This window comes from Lissotriton vulgaris, chromosome 7 (assembly GCF_964263255.1).
Source record: "Lissotriton vulgaris chromosome 7, aLisVul1.2, whole genome shotgun sequence".
NCBI classification, from domain to species: domain Eukaryota; kingdom Metazoa; phylum Chordata; class Amphibia; order Caudata; family Salamandridae; genus Lissotriton; species Lissotriton vulgaris.
The window spans coordinates 613,618,685-613,637,828 of NC_141695.1; the positions used below are offsets into that span (position 1 = coordinate 613,618,685).

Sequence of the window (19,144 nt, forward strand, 5' to 3'; positions counted from 1 at the left end):
TCCGAAAACCGTCAAGGCTTTGAGGCATTGTATGGCAGACTAGAGCAGTCCAAAAACCGTCAAGGCTTTACGGCATTATATGGCAGACTAGAGCAGTCCAAAAACCATCAAGGCTTTTCGGCATTATATGGCAGACTAGAGCAGTCCAAAAACCATCAAGGCTTTTCGGCATTGTGTGGCAGACTAGAGCAGTCCGACAACCGTCAAGGCTTTGAGGCATTGTATGGCAGACCAGAGCAGTCCAAAAACCGTCAACGCTTTGCGGCATTGTGTGGCAGACTAGAGCAGTCCAAAAACCGTCAAGGCTTTACGGCATTGTGTGGCAGACTAGAGCAGTCCAAAAAACGTCAAGGCTTTGAAGCATTATATGAGAGACTAGATCAGTCCAAAAACCGTAAAGGCTTTGAGGCAGGAAGGTGTCTCACATATGTGCAGACATCACCAATATGTGTCACGTATGGACAGCGCTTTAAATGGAAATATAGAAGTGCAGGTACTTAATATTTAGAGTACCTGTTCGCTCCTGAGAAGGGCCGGTAATCTTCCATTAAATGTATTGCAGCAGTGCTTATGTGTTCAACATTATCACTGTTCCTCTGAGACAGCACATCTCCAAGACCCCTCCCTCAGCTCTGATATCCCTCGGGATCTTGTTCGCGCTATATAAAACTTTATAAATAAATTGTATGCGAGACTGGAGCAGTGCAAAAACAGTCACGGCTTTGCGGCATTGTTCGGCAGACTAGAGCAGTCCAAAAACCATCAAGGCTTTGCGGCATTATATGGGAGACTAGAGCAGTCCAAAAACCGTCAAGGATTTGCGGCATTGTATGGGAGACTAGAGCAGTCCAAAAACCATCAAGACTTTGAAGCATTGTGTGACGGACTAGCGCAGTCCAAAAACCATCAAAGCTTTGAAGCATTGTGTGACAGACTAGAGCAGTCCAAAAACCGTCATGTCTTTGAGGCTTTGTATGGCAGACCAGAGCAGTCCAAAACCCATCAATGCTTTGAAGCATTGTGTGACAGACTAGAGCATTCCTAAAACCTCGTGAAGAACATGTGTGCAAAGTGCTCTGGCTATGTGTGCAAAGTGCCCTGGCTGTGTGTGCAAAGTGCCTCAGCCATGTGTGCAAAGTGCCCTAGCCATGTGTGCATATGCTGGTGGTACAGACGCCTCATGTAGAAGACCTTGAAAGTGCAAAGATCTCCTGGTTGGAATATACCACCTGGGGAAACTGTACTTACCGCATTGCCATGTGTCTAACCCTGACTCTGTGCTATCTAAAGGCACATGACTAACCTGCGAGCTGTAGCTCTCTGGTGTATTATAAAGGACTGCTGCCCCAATATACATGAGCGCTGCTGCATGAGAAAAACTGGAAAAATGTAAAGGTAAGGGAGGACTCCGAGCAGGACGCCGCCGTCTCAAGGAGTACTGGAAATACAAAATGGAGACCTCCATGCGAGAATTGCAAGGATCGCTACCGCTTAATCGGCACGAAATTTGCGTCCCCATTCGCCGAAAATATATGGAACGAAGGAGAACAAAATTTCAGTCCCACCGATTTTCGTGAGACAAGATCTACATTCTTTTCTAATGGAACTGACCTCCAACTGGAACGTCTGTAACTGACGAATCAGTCCTACTGACTGTCGTTCGGGTGAATTTGCTACCCATTGCCATCTGGATATACTCGAAATACCAGTCCGTCACCGTCTTGTTTGCTATGGGATGCATTCTGCAATGACCTAAATCTGAGAATTTCGTCAGAATGTCATAGGTGCTGGTCCAAGTCCACTAGGAAGGTGACCTTGTATTCTTATACTTGTTGATAGCTCTCGCAGCCTAGACATTGCGCATGTTGAGCAGTATGTGTCAAGAGGCATGTGAGGGAAAAGAGCCGAATAACTGAAAGGTCGGAAAAACTGTTTGATTGGCAATGCTAAACGCACCACTACTTTGGCACCCGCCCGAATGGAACCCTCTGCATGGATAACATCGGAAAAGGCTCTTCGTAGCTTTTTTATTTGGAGCGTGCAATATGTAACTGAGTTGCGTAGGAACGAGATAGCCCTGGAAATCTAATCCAAGAGACACAAGTGTATCAAGGTTATAACCGGAATAGTCGAGTACATAATGTAGCCGAAGAGGGAATCTGACGTCGGGAAGGTGTGAGGCCAAGGCCTATGTCTGTGTTAAGATAAACCTATATATATCCCGGTAAACTCGAATGGTAAGATTCTTTGTTCCCTTGGGGAAATAATCGCCTATTTAGTAACTTGGTGAGCACTAGAGAGCTGAAGGGGCCTGTGAGAACAAAATATCATCAACCTTCAGGCCCGTCATCGGAACGGCCGCGAATAAAGGGAAGGGAAGGTGGCGACAACTAGACGCTCTCCTGAGCGCTATATGTTAGAATTTTTGGGATATGATGGGAAAGGAATTGATAAAACTAGTGGGAATCTGTAAACAGCCCGTCAAGGATCGACATCGTGAAGACCCTCCTAATTCCAGAGGATGTGACCACAAGCAAAATATGTCTACCTATTATAGATGCGACCAATAACGAATCTGTCCCAGAGGGGATCTGTCGCAAGGGACCAGCGTAGTCGGGAAGTAAAGTTGTCCAACTTTATGAAAGGAATTGCAACTCTCGAAGAGCCGGCGGAGATGATGTCATACCGACGCCTATCACCGTTTGTGGCCGACTATGACAAGGATTTTGTCTTTGCATCCTGTCAGGTCCGGGTAAACCCTTTCTGAGACAACTGGAAAAGAAGGAGACTGGCGTCGACGTCGTGCAATTCTTCAACCTTAACCAAAAAAGCAGGCCGCAACGCCTCTAACTGTAAATGTAAATGTAAATGTATTTGAGCTTATATAGCGCACAGCTACCCGCAGTGGGTGTCCCAACGCTTGCTTAGGGAACCCGTCCTGATATTCCCCTGTGTGATAGCCCCAGCAGGGTATCCACAAGGTGAAAGTCAGGCATCCCGCCGCGAGGGGCCGTTGTGGAGATTAAGCAAGCTATTGCCCAGAGTCGCAGAGTGTGAACCCGTGAGTCGAGAAGGCACCGGAGCGTGTAAGTAATGTGCCCTTGTCTAAACCCCGTCGAGCGCGCGCGGATGCCCTAATATCCGTTGTGTTTGTGAGTTAGGAAAAAATACAAAATTAAAATAAAAGTAAAAAATCATGCCCAAGGATCTGTGATAGAAGAATGATGGTGAGCGTCAATCAAGCCTTGCTACCATGAGTTAGGGATTGTCATACTTGGGGCCCGGTTGACTACTCAAGGACATGGAGAACCCGAGTGTCAACAGAATTATTTTAGGAGACTTGTGCTCTCCTCTCGACTATGTGGCATCCTCCATATACCCGAACCAATCATCCTCAAGGGATATCTGTATTCAATATTGTAGTGCAAAGCACAGCGTAATGGAGGAGTAGAGGGGGAGCCAACCCTGTGCACACTAAATTGAAAATTAATAATGTATCGGCTCCTCAGCAAAGCTTTAGTCAATTATACTAGCCCAGCGGGCGTCCGAGTCATAATGAAATATCAGGAGCGTGTGCGCTCTCCAAAGGCCAGCCTATTGTTACAGCCTAGAAGGCGTACCAGGAAATCTGCTCATGTAAAGCACGAGGCACTGTAAACCTCAAAGCAAACAGGGGACGCGTGCGACATGCGTGGACCAAAATCGCCCAAATGAAGCCCACCGGAGCGTTATGACTCCATAACCGCACTTGGCTACTAGGGAAAGCCTTTGGCGGAGAAAGCGCGAGACCGCACAATGATCAGAACAACCCTATGGAAGTAACAGGAGTAATGTTAATTTAGAAACCATAATCATTGAAACACCTAATCTTTGAGCAAAAAATCTAGACATAAACCACAGTGACCCATTTTGTAACACTGCAATGATAGCGCAGTATCGCAGCTCTTGAGGGAGCGTTTGATTCTGTGTGCGGCCGAGCCCAGGCCTTCCCATGAAGATCGAGCGCAGGTCCAATCAGGTATGTCGCAGGCATATCAGCGCGACATCTCCACTCCCGCGGGAGCAATCATATTGTGGACTCCGGTGGGTGAAACCAATAGCGCTACCACGCGCACACAAGCCATTGCAGTATAAATACTGAAAACATTCATCAGAGGAATATCAAGCCGAAATTTTAATAAGAATTCGAATTTAAATATATATAATGTAAATATAATTTCGTAATTGGAAAAAACACAACCCGGAGAACCTGGGATTGAACCCTGAACCTCTGGGATAGGAGGCAAAAGCCTTGCCCCTAGGCCACATTGACTCCATTTTTGTTGTAACACCATTTTTATTGCAGTACCAAAACATCGTGTATACATTACAAGGATAAATATTAAGTCAATGCAGTGTTGCGATGTACATTTGTCCAAGAGCCACTACTACACAGCCTGTATGCCCACATCCAGAAGGCCGGGCGGCGACGGCTACAGGCCACATTGACTCCATGCAAACCAATAAGCGTAAACCTGAGGAGGCCTGTGGACCCTGTCAATGGGGGGAGGCTACCGGGGCAGCGCGGCATTTTGATGTCAGCGGGAGCACAATTAAAAATTTGCAAACATTCGTGACAAGAATTTTCAATTCTATTAAGGACACGGAGGCGAGGATTATGCTTTCTCTATTTCTTTACTACCAACAGCAGCCAATAGGAACATAGTAAAGAAAACAAAAAACTACAACTCCCATGAGCCCTTAGGCAACCATAGAGAGTATATGCTATATAAGTCACCATAGAGGACAACACTTCCTCTTTCTTTGTCCAGGAACCATAAACAGTCTAAAGTCATTTGAAGAAAAGTACCGCCAAATCATCCAGAAAGGAAAATCCGAAGGCAGAACCGCAAAGAAAATCCAACAGGAAAACCAGGCAACCACTCCAAAAGCGCCGAAGGTGCATCAGGAAACACAGCAAATCCAAGCTCCCAGGCGTGGAAAACGGTGCCGGAAAGACCAAGATGATAGCTCACTTCTGGTCCGAACCTGCAAGAAAAACAGAGCCGTAACATATATCCCCAAAACCTTTGAAGGTCGCATCACATAGGGTGGGGAAAAAAGTCAATGCAAAACAATGCAGATCATAGCAAAGCCAAGATGCAACATAAACAATGCAGTAGAATACAAATGGGTGGGATAATCCTCGCCTCCGTGTCCTTAATAGAATTGAAAATTCTTGTCACGAATGTTTGCAAATTTTTAATTCTATGGCAGGACAGGAGGCTTCAGATTATGCTTGTTCAAAGCTGTTCCACCACAACAGAGGCAATATCTACAATGGGTTTGAAATAAAATGTCTTAAACACAGTATCAGAAGACCAATCAGCCGTCTTCACAATGTCATGCAAACTCACACCAACACGAAAAGCCTTAGAGGCCATGGCACCCCTCGCGGAGTGAGCCCCAAAGATGGAGGTATCAATTCCTGCCTCAGACATAAGCCAGCGTACCCACCGAGCTAGAGTAGCTGACGCCACAGGTTTAAAAGGTTTTAACAAAGCAATCAATAACTGTCCAGACATATCTTGACGAAAAGGAGCAGTACTCACCTCATAATCCTTAATGCAGCGTACCACACACAATTGTGGATTGTGGGGAAACGCTGGATAAGTGACAGTAGACAGATTAGTCTTGGTACGTCTGGAAACCGTAAAAGTAACACCCTCTGGGGAAAAGGAACGACCCGCGAGGTCCAACGCACGTACATCCGAAACACGCTTACAAGAGACTAAGCACAAAAGCATTGTCAATTTCGCAGACAACTGCTTACGAGACAGAGAAGCGTTGGGAGGCCAAGACTCTAGAAAACGCAACACAATGGAGACATCCCATAGAGCAACATACTTCGGACATGGTGGTTTAGCCATTCGCACACCACGCAACAATGCAGAGATGAGAGGATGTTCCCCAACAGGATTTCCATCGACCAGATCATGGCCCGCAGAGAGAGCGGAGCTGAAAGAATTGACGGTCCTGTAAGCAGAACCAGCAGAAGCGATGGAAGCAAGAAAATTAACCACTAGAGAGATATCTGCAGAAGCGGGATCCAGATTCCGTTCAGAACACCAATCACACCACCGACGCCAAGCTGACGCATAACGTTTGCGCGTGTTGGGGGCCCAAGCCTCACTGATAAATCTTTCAGCGTCTCCAGATAAGCCAGGGACTTTCCAGCGTTCCCCGAGAGACGCCACGCCACCAGACGGAGCTGGCCCGACAGAACTAGAGGATGCGGTTGGAGCAGAGGATCCAACAGCAAGTTCCACCTCGTTGGAAGCAGAAATGGAGTCGAGCAACTCATTTCCAGAAGGTCCGGAAACCACGCTTGAGCTCTCCAAAGAGGAGTGATCAGAACGATCTCCGATAGAAACTGCTTCGTCCTGGCCAAGACTCGCGGAATCATCGCGAACAGGGGAAAGGCATAGCAAAGCTGAGGAGGCCAAGTCTGGAGAAAGGCATCCGTGGCGATGGCCTCCGGATCCGGACGCCAGCTGTAAAACCTGGGCAGTTGAGCATTGAGGCGAGAGGCGAAGAGATCGATCCAGGGGCGACCCCAAAGGCGAGACAGGGATCGAAAGACCCGAGGGTGAAGACGCCAGTCGCTGAAGTCCAGCAGATGGCGAGAATTCCAGTCGGCCACTTGATTCTGGCGACCTGGGAGATATTCTGCAATAAGAGTGATCTTCCTTTGTAGGCAGAAGTGCCAAAAATCCTTCGCAATCTCCGCTAGCAACTTCGACCGAGTTCCCCCCAATTTGTTCACATATCGCACCGCTGAGATGTTGTCCATGCGGAGCAAAATGCAACAGCTGGTGGCTTGTGGAGCAAGACTGCGGATCGCAAACGATCCCGCCAGAAGCCCCAGGCAGTTGATATGAAGGGCTAATTCGTCCTGAGACCAACGGCCGCCCGTCGTCAAGTCTCCGCAACGGGCTCCCCAGCCCCAAAGACTCGCATCCGATTCCAAAACCAAGTCCGGAGTCGAGCCGAACAGAGCTTTCCCGTTCCAAGCCTCCATGTGATGGAGCCACCACATCATTTCCGATCTCGCATCCTGGGACAGAGGAACCAGGTCGGAATACCGAAGACCCTTCTGCAAGTGCCTGATTTTGAGGCGTTGCAAGGCCCGATAATGCAGGGGACCCGGAAATATCGCCTGAATGGAAGAAGCCAACAGCCCGACAATCCGAGCGATCGACCGCAACGATACGTTCGGTGCAGACAACAGTGACTTCAACTCCCTCTTGATAGACCTGACTTTCTGGGCAGGTAAAAGAAGTTGGCAAGAGACCGAATCCACAAGGAAACCCAGAAACTCTATCGATCGAGTGGGCAGTAAATGAGACTTCTGCGGATTCACTAGAAATCCGAGAGACTGAAGTAGATCGATTGTCCAAGATAAATGGGAGCGCAGTTGTAGAGGGCACTGAGCCATCAAAAGAATGTCGTCCAGATACACTATAAGTCGCAACCCCCGTGCACGTAGTGATTCCATGACTGGACGCAGGAGCTTCGTGAAGCACCATGGGGCGGACGAGAGACCGAACGGGAGAACCGTGTATTCGAACCAGTCCCCCAGCCATTGGAACTGCAGAAAACGGCGATGAGGTGGAAAGATGGGAATGGACAAGTATGCGTCCTTCAAATCCAGGCGAACCATCCAGTCGCCCTTGCGAAGAAGATCCCTGAGAAGATGGATGCCCTCCATCTTGAAGTGACGATAAATCACCCCGTTGTTGAATTCTTTGAGGTTGAGTACAAGGCGAGACCCTCCCCCTTTCTTCTCCACCAGAAACACATTGCTGACGAACCCCTGTGGATGGAGGGTCGTTCGCACAATGGCCCCTTTGAGAAGAAGAGAACCGATTTCCTTGGAAATCACCTCGCGATCTCGTTGGGAGAAAACAAGGGGAGAAGGGACGGGACCCTGAAGAGGCGGATGGTAGAACTCAATGTGGTACCCCTGCACTGTTTGCAATATCCAAGCATCGCTGGAGATCGAGCGCCAATTCTCTCGAAAATACTGAATCCTGCCCCCCAAAACAACACTGTCGAAATGAATCAGGCTCACCTGCAGAGGAGTAATCCTGTCGTCCTCCTTGGTTACCACCGTAGCCTCCCTTGTTGCCTTGGCCTCGACCTTTTCGGGAGGGGTAGAAGGTGGTTTTTGATCCAGAATAGGACTGTTGCTGCTGCTGACGCTGTCCGCCTCCACCCTGGTGGGACTGTTGGCCACGTTGTTGACCAGAACCTCGGCCGAACGAACGTCCCCCAGAACGTCCGGCCTTGGCAAAAACCGGGCGGAACGCCCTGCGCAAGGAGGATTGCGCCTTGTCCAGGCCACTAAAGGTCGCCACAAATTTAGTCAGCTCTTTCAAAAAAGGCTGACCGAATAACAGACCTTGAGCCAGAGCACCCGATTCGGATGTAGCCAGCTCCGACAAGCGCGGATCCATTTTCAGCAAGATGGAACGCCTACGTTCCGTTGAAAGGGCACAGTTTGCGTTCTCCAGGAGACAGATAGCCCTTTGGGCCCAGCCAATCAGGACATCTGGGTCAATGCCAGACGCCTCCCCCTGGGCTTGATACCCCAGATCCAGGATTTTTGTCAGTGGACCAAGTAGATCTAGTAACTTGCCTTGGCACAGGCGCCAAGAGCGGTCAATACCCTTCTTGGGATCCTTATTAAATTTTTTAAGATAAGTCAAAATTGTTGGGTCGACCTCTGGAGTGTCAGCCAATTTGTTCGCCAACTCCGGACGAGGGCACTCGGAACGTAATCGAGCACGCACCTCCTGATCAAAAGAATCACGTATATGGTCTTGGATATAGTCTGCGACTTCTGGAGCAGGGGACCAAACCTTGGAATTAGGGTGTATGATATCCGTAGGCTCAAAGGTCAAAACTGGGGGATGTGGAGAAGCGTCAACAAAATGTTCCTTTCAGGACTTTTTTTGCCGGAGGGGGACCAGAGGGACCAGAAGATGATGAAGAAGAGGTATCCTCAGTGTCCGGTGCAGGAGCAGACAAAGACCTGGCCAAACGTACAAAATCAGACCTGTGAGGGTTACTGGGCGACTTAGAGGAAGACCTGGAAGCAGAGGATGGAATCCAACCCTGTTGCTGGGCATAGTCAGTCAAATGACGTTTCAGTGGCCCAATGGCACGGACCAATGCAGTATTGACGGAATGTTGAACGCCCTGGTCAAGGGCATCGACCAAATCATACTCCAATGATTCCTCCTGCTCCTCCTCATAAAAATATTCCTCAGCGTCGACGTAGTCTGCCATGGTGTCAGAAAAAACACTGCACACCACTGAGGAAAAACAGGCAGAAAAAATGGAATAGTAGTATAAATATAAATATACCGAAGTATATTTATAAGCCCACAACAAAATTAAATTGTAAACAATAGGTCACAATCAAGCGACACTGACAGGGGGGGTGACAGCCCCACGCAAGCCAAGAAGGTAGAGCAATAACTCGACCAAAATAAACAGAATTAAAGGTGGCGGGACCAGCTTGCGTGTAAAAGACACCCTAGGCACCGCCTCTAATAATTATGCAGCCCAAAACCTTCCGAGAGGTAAAGGGCGTCAGAGGAGCTCTCCGGCAGACAGAGTGGGCAGAGGCAATGAGGAAAAAACGCCGCCTCGTAGCGTTTCCAAGCTCCTGTCACACGGAGCGTCAAAAGCCACCAATGCGCATGCGCGGTGACGAGTCTGTTTCCCGGAAGGAGAGCGACGCGCGACACGCGCGCGCAAGTCCCCGAGCTCCGGTCCCACTCCACAGAGACACCAACGCGGGCACAAGGCGCCCGCAAGGCCAGAGAGGCGAACACGCGCTCTCACAATCACACCACAACGTCCTGAGTAAACTAGGAGGCGCCCGCAAGGCCAGAGAGGCGAACACGCGCTCTCACAATCACACCACAACGTCCTGTGTAAACTAGGAGAAAAAACGCCAGCGGCAGCACAACGCGCAAAGCGGCTGCAAGCAAATCACAAAGCGAAGGCGGCGCACAGGCAATACAACAGGACAATAAGGTAACAGTGCAATGAAACAGTCAATAAAGCATGTAACATAGAAAAGCACTTAACTGGCTGCGAAGCAGCAAAGAAAGAGGAAGTGTTGTCCTCTATGGTGACTTATATAGCATATACTCTCTATGGTTGCCTAAGGGCTCATGGGAGTTGTAGTTTTTTGTTTTCTTTACTATGTTCCTATTGGCTGCTGTTGGTAGTAAAGAAATAGAGAAAGCATAATCTGAAGCCTCCTGTCCTGCCATAGAATTAAGCCTGATCAGGCCACCCGCGCTAAGGATACACCGCCGTACCCGCAGTCAAGGAATATAATAAATGGTGGCGCGGTACTCAGCGGCCGGGCCGTCCGTGCAATGCTCAAGCTCTGCTCCGGGCGGGAGCGCATCAACATTACGCCACTCCCAGCGGGAACCTCTAAAATGCCTGAAGGCCATTGGGGGAGGAAAAACATGCCCGGAGGGACGCCCAGCTAATTAAGTACAATGCTTCAGCGGGAGCGCTCCACCGATCCCAGCTGGAGCCCTTCAAGCCCCAATAGTCGGAAAACAATAGCACCAGCGAGTGCTAAATCGAGAAATATATGGCAATTTAAAAAGATCGCATAATGGCCCCTAGTACAACCAAGGCACATACTTAAACACGAGTATGCAACATAGCGCGATATAAGCGTAAACATAATCACAACATCACCAAAGATAATTCAACAGTCAACTAAGACCTAATCATAACATAATGTTCTGAACACTTAACTGTCTGCGTGAGCAGCAAAGAAAGAGGAGGAGAAACAGGATACAGTAGCTCTTATAGGGCTATACAGGATGTGATGTATGGACAAGCATCATGGGAAATGTAGTTTTATTTGCATACAAAACGTTTTCATTGGCTGCTGTGAGTAGCAAATAAAAGAAAAAGAAGCATAATCCGAAGCCTCCGGTCCTGTAATAGAATTCGCTGTGAACAGCCAAAGGTTCCCATAGTCATTTTTTTTTTATTCTGTAGGTGTGCCTTAGCCATGATGTAAATATGTCTTCTGAATTTTGTAAAGTAGGATACCCTCACGAATGGGAAATCGCTTTACCAATGAGGCTTTGTAGTTATTCAGCGATTAGTTCACCCTGAACTGTGGTGGACATGACTTTCAATTCGAACTGTTCCATCCATTTATGATCATGTTCCTATTATTGCCTTCCCTCGTTGCCACCGTGTGCATAGTTAACTCTCACTGTTCCCTCTTCTGCTCCACGGGCCAGGGAATGTTTTTTCCTTAATGCCCTACAACTGACCATTAAATGGTTGCTAATCTGTGCCGGTAGATTGAGCTTCTTTTACTATGTTTATAAGCAGGATTGCTGTGGCTCGCACTAGATAGCGCCACTTTCCAGTTTGAAAAGATTGTACCCTTCATCCTCCCTACCCCAGAGAGCAGCCCAGATTTCTGCCCTTGGATCCGCCCTTTCACCCAGGCTGGCTTGCACAGAGAACAGATCTGTCTTGAACCTCTGCCCCGGCTGATATTGAAAGAGGGACCCGCACTTGAGTGCACATGCGCAGACCACACCATAACCAGCTTGTCCTGAACCAAAGCATCATCTATGCACAGAGGGTCAGGCAATTTGTCGTGCCATGCAGCATATCTCTGTGATTCCCTAATGACGTCACAGCAGATGGCTTGACGTCTATGTCAGGCATATGTAACTAATCACTAGATGGTAGGAGTAGGCACCCCTAACAGACATCAAGCTTTAAAACTAGTGTAACAGATGTTTGTAACCTTCCACTCTTTGGCACCAATAGACCCCGAGCCTTGGGAATGTGTGAGGGTCAGAACCAGCCTGAATAAACTGAAGAACTGCGCTCAGGCGAGAGAGCCCTATGCCATGTCTCCTGCCACAGCAGTCTGAAACAGCCCTAAGCGGCTGGAGGTCTGGCCGATAAACACACCTTGTTTGCCCTGTTGGGCATTCCTGCAACAGGAAAGCACTTGTGGTGTGTGGGAGGCGCAGTGAAAACGCCTTACTGTTGAAGACTACAAAGAAACTATAAGCAAGGGTCACCGTAACCAATTCAAGAGGGAAAAGAACGTCTAAGAAAGAAGAGACTCCTAATTGGTTGTGTTTAAGGTAACCCCAAGTGAAAGGTCTGGAGGCCAAGTTCTAAAACCAAAGACTGACATAGCGGTGATCAAAAGGATCCTCCTAAATAAATGTATACATTGATACGAAATTTGGAAGAATGTTTTTTTTAAAAACTTTATTTACCATTTTGTCATAAAACAAACCTCATTCATGTACATGTCTACAATGTATCTTTTGTAAAAGTCACAGCATCACAATTTGGAAGAAAGTTAAGTTGGCGAGTGGGGAAGGTACAAGGTCCAAGTGCCTCCCTCTAATGAAGATTTCGGTGTCCGGGCTTGTATTCTGGAGCATTAGGGGTTTTTGTGATTATGTGTAGTTTGCTGTCTATTTACTGTGAATATACTTTGACTGTGTCCCTATTTATCGTGTACCGTAATATTGTGTTTGTGTAACATTGTTGAATATTTATTTTTATCCTTCCAAGGTACCTTTCCCTTGGATTTTAAACTGTATTGCTAAAAGTATATGAATTTACTTTGTTTTTTTATTGTTTAATTGATTGTAATTTTAATAAATATAGATTGTAAACGATTCCATTTCTTTGTGGAAACCTATTTTTATGTTCGTTCAAATACCCATTGCATTCTGTGACCTTTTCTCCTCTAACAGGAAAGGCCAATAGTTATCAGTCGACCAGTCGACTCCAGGGATCTCCCCTTTGACTAACTGTCTTCCTACCCTGTTCCCTGGTGAAAGTGGGGTACCCTCTCCTTTTGAAACCTTGTATTCTGGAGCAGCCTTGAATGCCTGTATCATGGCAGCCAAGCCCAGATGCATCCACGCTGTCCAGTTCTGCTGGAGACGGGGTTAATGCACGTTTAGGCTTAAGCAAGGAAACTCACTTTAAAACTCTGTTAATTTTGTAGATTTTGAGTTTCTTTTAAGGACAACCTTTTTCATGAGGTCAGTTTTAAGATCATTGCTAGATAGCCTTTGTTCACTGTTTTTCACCAAGTTTCTGCTGGTCCAGCTGGTCAACTTTTCTGGGTCCTTCATATAATCTATCAAAGGGAAAGGGGGTGGAGACCGCTACTTTAAAGATTGACCTCTTATTCAAGCCAGTGCTAATAATGACCCAGAGATTTCTCCACAGACCCACGCAGGCGGGCCCCCAGTAATGGCAATATTACTTGCTAGAATCTGCCATTTCCTGATATGTGGACGGTCTGTATAAAAGTAGCTGCACCACTGTAGCCGCGCTGCTGAAAGCCTTGAGAGAAAGTTCTTTTAGTTCCTATCGAAAGTGGATTGACTGTGGAACTGGTTGGAGTCTTAGGACAGCACCACCTAAAGACAAAGTATTGTTGTATGATACAGCACAGAGTTCAGCATGAAGCAACCACGGGTTTGGGGATGGGCTATCATCTATTCTGTACTTTTTTCAAACCAGGGACTGGTGGTCCGCGCATAGGCAGAGACCAGATATTACAGTTGCGACTGGTCTCCAGTGTCCACGTTCCAAAAAATGGGCTACTAGGATTTGGCTGGGATTTGACTAATGACTCACACTGAGCCCCTTCTTGGGCTTGTACAGATTTCACACGGCGATCTGTAAATACATCTCCTAGGATTACAGGTTCAAAGGTTTGTGCGTTTGCACTATTAGCTGTCACCAGCCTCCCTTTGCCTGGTGACTTGCTGGTTGAACCCTCCTCATCAGTGGGGATATACCAGTGCACTAGAATCTAGAATGCAGTGGGGGCAACAAAACCATTGTGCAGTATAAACTAGTGGTAATGAAATCCTAGTTCACTTGGCAGAGAAAATACACGCAGATCGGAACATACAAAATGGAGACCGGATATCTCATTTGATTATCTGTGGGAGACATTTAATAGCACCCCTTCCTTACGAGTCTGTGCACATGAATGGCATTGGGGCAAACAGCACTGTCAGCACCTGTCTGCCCACAGGCTTTCAGGGCTGTTCACTCTTTCCAAGTCTCTTTATTCTTCTCCGCCTCTTCATTTCCAAGCCTCTCCGTTTCTGAGCCTCTTCACTCTCCCAAGGACCCTTTAAGTAGGCCTGTGTCTTGAGATGGCATGAATACAAGTGGTAGTGAGTAGGTGAGGATCAGGAATGCACACTTGAAGAAAACAATTAATGCATTGAGGATTTGTGAGAGCTTTTGTCGTCCACGCAGCAAAGCATGCAGACAATGTGCCCAGTGGGACGGTCATGGCCTTGAGCAAAACGCCCTCGATTTGAGGTGGAATTCCTCAGCTCGAGACCGCTTGAAATGTATATATGGGACTGAAGAGGCAGGACATCAGTGAGAGGAAACCAAGACTGTGCATCTATTGGATAGACTGATAATCCCTTGGACAGAGGAACCAGAGAAAGTGCCTGTCCCGGACAGGACAAAGTCTGAGAGAGCTGTATCAGACTGGCTGCCCCCTAGAAGGAAGATTCAAGGAGGCTGACTACTTCATGAGTGGGGCATTAGAGAGACTGGTTAGTGTCCCAGGTGGGAACTGAGCTAGATGGGAGTCTGTGGCTGATTGGAACCATGAGACTTAACATCCCAAGGACAAAGGAAGTGAAGACCCTGCGTATCCATGCAACAGATGAGCCCGAGAGGATGCCAGTCGATTGAAAAAAGAACCTAGTGAGACTGACAGGACATGGGAGGCTAATACTCTGCAGCCTCAATTTCATGGACACAGTCAGACTATATTGGTAGGGGAGAACAGAGTGACTCTTGGCAAAGTGAAACCAACACAAATGTAACCATAGCTCATGCCGAGAAGAGTGGGACACCCAGAGGCAGCAACCCCAAATCGTACTAGAGCTACAGCGTCACTGTGGATTCTTCTTGACCAGAGTGCAAAACAGGAAATCCACTAGTGATCTTGAACAATCCAGCAGGTTATTATCAGAAACGAGGAAGCCTTCCCAACCAGTGATGAGGGGAGCCAGCAGATGTCACCAACAAACAAATCATCATCATAACCTCAGAGTTCCTTTGAGAAGCCCACGCAGGCCCATAGTCCAGCACTGGTCATGACTTGACGCCTGAAGGAGTTTGCTTTGGAAATATGTGTAACTATTGTGGGATGGATCAAGAGGACATTATATGGCAAAGAGCTTGGACCTGCATCCCAAAAGAACATCGCTGCATACAAAGCGCGCACTGAGTGCCCAGAGCCTAAGTCTGTGAGATGGAAGAGGCTGAAACACCTCTTAAACCAGATCCGACCTCGAAAAGTATCAGGGTGGCTTCTTCCAGCAGTAAGACCCTCCAGTACAGTTGGTGTGTGGAGTGTTGCTCGGCATCAGATGGTGGTGAAGGAAGAAGAATGGGTGTTGCTGTTTTGTCCGGAGAGTTGGAGATGTAGAAGTTTAATTATTTCAGGGTAGAAAGTCTCCACATCCCTGGATGATGTTCAAAACTATACAAAAGACCCCTTATCCATCTGGCCATATTTTTGGGATTTGAGCTCTAATTACTTGTGGGGCTTAAAAGGCCTCCTTTTTTTACATCTGTGAAAATGTCCAGACAAAACCTAAGGCCACCCTGTTATATGCACCACCCCAAAATATGTGTAAACGGTGGGCTCTGAAGGGCAGTGCATTTATCGATCTGATAGCACATGATATTCCAGCACTGGATGTCAAGATCCCAAGAAAGGAAGTGAAGTCACTGTGACGAAGAAAAAAGGCAGAACAATGGGCCAGGTCTTGTTCTGCGCTGTAACAGGTAGGAAGGATTCTGGGGTATCCCGGGAGGGAAAGCATCTTATTGAAGAACTCCTAACCCTCCATTATATTGTCAGATGGATCACAATATCAACGTAAGTCACTGCTTTGGCACACTGGGTAATCTTTGAATGTGCGCTATACTTTCTACATCATAAAGCATGTCCCTGTCCATTTCCTCCGCATGAGGGATAAAACTCTTGTTTCCCAGGTAGATTATAGCCCCTAGTGCAGACCGATAATTCTAGTGCCATTTACATCAAGCTCCCGAAAAAAAGCATTGAAAAACAACTACTGCAGAGCAAGACTTCTGAAGTAAACGTAACGAAAACTGCTCAATGAACTTGTTTGCCACTGGCTACCCAGTGGGCTGCTTTTCCTAGTAGAAGCTACACACTGGGTACCAGGCTCTAATTTTATGCTGAAACGTGTCGTTAGCAGACATTACACAGTAGCAAGTGATTGCAACCTTACTTGAAGCCACGAGTACAAAGCAATCGCCTAAAATGGTGGAACATGTATGCGTGCTATCGTCTTTCGTCAGTCCCTAAAATAAACCAGTGAGCTTTATAAGCATCTGTATGGTATGTGTCCTCCATCCTGTGCAGTCACCTGGATCCCTCGGCACCATGTGACTTGTCCTGTATCTCATGTACTCTACTCCTCCGCACAGCAGCATCTGCGGTCTACTACACTGAAAGAGTCAAACCCTTAAAAGGCACGAGTGCTGGACCTTGGAAGGCGGGTTCTTTTTTTTTTTGTGCATTTTAGAATGTTAAGTTGTTCTAAGTTCATTGAGGGTGCTGCTCTGAGTCGTGGCATTGAGAGGGAATGGCCATATTGCGTAGACGTTGGCCCAGTATGGGGAAAGTGGTAATACAGCACGTGGGAGAGAGAACGTAGTGCATGGTTAACTCGCTCACTGCAGGGTTGTTTAGTTAGTATCAGTATATCTGATATTGCCATCAGGGCTCTGTTATGAAATGAGATTAACCAAGTACATTGTGTGCACCGTTAAACTTCTGCTTGATGTTGAGTCAGGTTTTGTTCATTATCATGAGCCGGTTCCAGGAAATGATTATTATTAAGCATTGCAGCGGTCACATTGCAGCATTTGGGATTAATTTTGAGGGGTAAGGCATACTAAATTTTGGTCTGAATTTACATGGATCTTTGTCGAAGGATACTTTCTTCTGGTGAAGGTGGCAAAATGTAGTGCTCGTTTAATCCTTTCTCTTTTAATGTGTACCTTGTTTTTATCATCACTTTAAACGTTGGTGGGACTGGTTTTTGAGTTTGGACAAGCAATTCTTAGATGGTTAGGGCTGCATTACAAGTCTTTTTTTTCTTTGCCCTGTATATTGTGAGTGGATTGCCTCTGTATAACTGCCAACTTGATGTTAAGTACGCAGCAGTGAACAACAGCACTGTGGGCTTGTCCTAATATTTGTTTACCAATTAAAACGTGAGGCATCGGACACGTGAATTTGGCAGAGGAGACTACCAGAGTAGCTATGAACCCTGATCTGTTCTGTAAATTTTTGTGCAGTGTAGGTAGGTGGCATGGCCCCTTGTGCTGCGCTTCCTCCTGGCATTGGCTTTCCACACATACACAATATAGATATGTTTATAATACACGGTATTCTCTAATCGCTGTATAAACGCCAGTCTCTAATTTCTTTACAATTGGCAACTTGTGATGCACCCATTCGCCGATTATGAAGAAAAACATCAGAACTAGACTCTTATAAATTATTACAGTCTAGCTCTGACAGCACAATGCCTGCTGCCAGTGCCAGCAGCCCAGGTAAAAGGCAGGTCAGGGCACAGAGCATGACTGAAGCTCCTTAAAGCAACAGAACATTACCTTTCTTTCTTCTACTCGATTTGAATAGCTTACAATGACGAGCAGAGAGCTTATGTCTATTTTTTGCACTCTTTAGATAGAGAAAAGTTAGAATATTTCTTCATGTTTCTACACATTCCAAGCTACTGCTTCTGATATCTGTTCACAACGAATATCTAACAGGTATTTGAGGATTAATTTTGCACTAGAGGTTTCGTTTTTATTTTTCATCTTTACAAACATGCTCGCTCTTCCATATGATAGAGCTTTGCAGCAAGGTTTTAAGTGGCTTGTGGAGAAGCTGATGATGTGACCATGTATTATATTAGTTAAAGTTCACCCTGGCATACATGGTAAGGATATGGCAAGTCACCTCGGAGTTCCATAACCTTATAAAGAAACTTGGCCTTTGGCCTTGTTTCTCTATATGGTTAAGGAACTCTTCGGTGACTTGCAGTATTCTTTTAATGGGACACTATATCCCTTTTATACCTTCCATTAGAAAAAGCCAGTGATGTTTCAGCTGTGTGGTTCTTGTCTATGACCACACCTTTAATAATGTAGAAGCCGTAGAGGAATCGGAGACCATACTGTGTATGGGAAGTGTGCTGACGGCTGAATCCCTGTAAATGGAGGTATGTTGATCTAGTAAGGTCAAATATGTGCTCGAGTTCACTCCTCAGAGTACGTTAGTTCTTGGGTTCCAGTCCTAAGTCCTGACCCAGAGTCTGTATTGAGAATCAGGGGGATGGACATAAAGCATTTATTACTGTTGCTGAGAGTGGGGTGTGGAATTAGGGGCGAAAGTCTAGTGCCTTTGTTCTTAGATTTCATCTAATGTTAAAAAAAAATGAAACAGGAGAAAATAAAGCGGATTCGTTTTTTACATGGTGGCGAAAAAACTGTTTCTTAAATCAGCATAACAATTTTAGAAGAAGATTGAGGAGTACTCAATGATAGCGATGGGAAAAGGTGCAGCAGCGGCAAAACCATTAACGTTTTCTGACATCACACCTTTATTGCTGGTCTCCTGACCCGGAATACCAGCTGCTGGCCCTCTTAGGAGATTCCGATCTTTCTGAACCCCAATTAAGGAAAAAAGCTACACGATTTGCCAAATACACTGCAGCTGAGCGGTCATTTAGGACAAAGCATGAACAGAGGGGGTTAAATCTGTGAAATAACGTAAACATACACTACACCAAATTACTGGGATGTTCAAAAAAGGCCTTTTTCATCATTTTCACCTGCCGCTCACTCCCAGAGGTTCCAGGGCCTTCTCTTCCTGGAAGTTTTCCACTCTTCCTTCTTTCGGGAACTTTGTCCAAAGGATTCCTCTCTAGCAGTGTTTACTGGTCAGTGTCAAGTGCTTGTG

General features: G+C 46.6%; 1 protein-coding gene across 2 annotated transcripts in view; it reads left to right on the plus strand.

Moving 5' to 3' along the window:
- The window catches only part of CASKIN2 (CASK interacting protein 2), a 263,177-nt gene that overhangs the window by 117,841 nt on the left and 126,192 nt on the right, over positions 1–19,144 (plus strand). Inside the window, exon 1 of one of the 2 annotated variants that reach the window (XM_086930759.1) lies at positions 15,801–15,924. The exons of the other annotated variant lie outside the window; for it this stretch is intronic. Within the exon in view, the coding sequence (XP_086786885.1) occupies positions 15,894–15,924 (31 nt within the window). The 5' untranslated portion in view covers positions 15,801–15,893. Of the gene's footprint in view, positions 1–15,800; positions 15,925–19,144 lie in introns of those variants that run through there. 2 annotated transcript variants of the gene reach the window in all.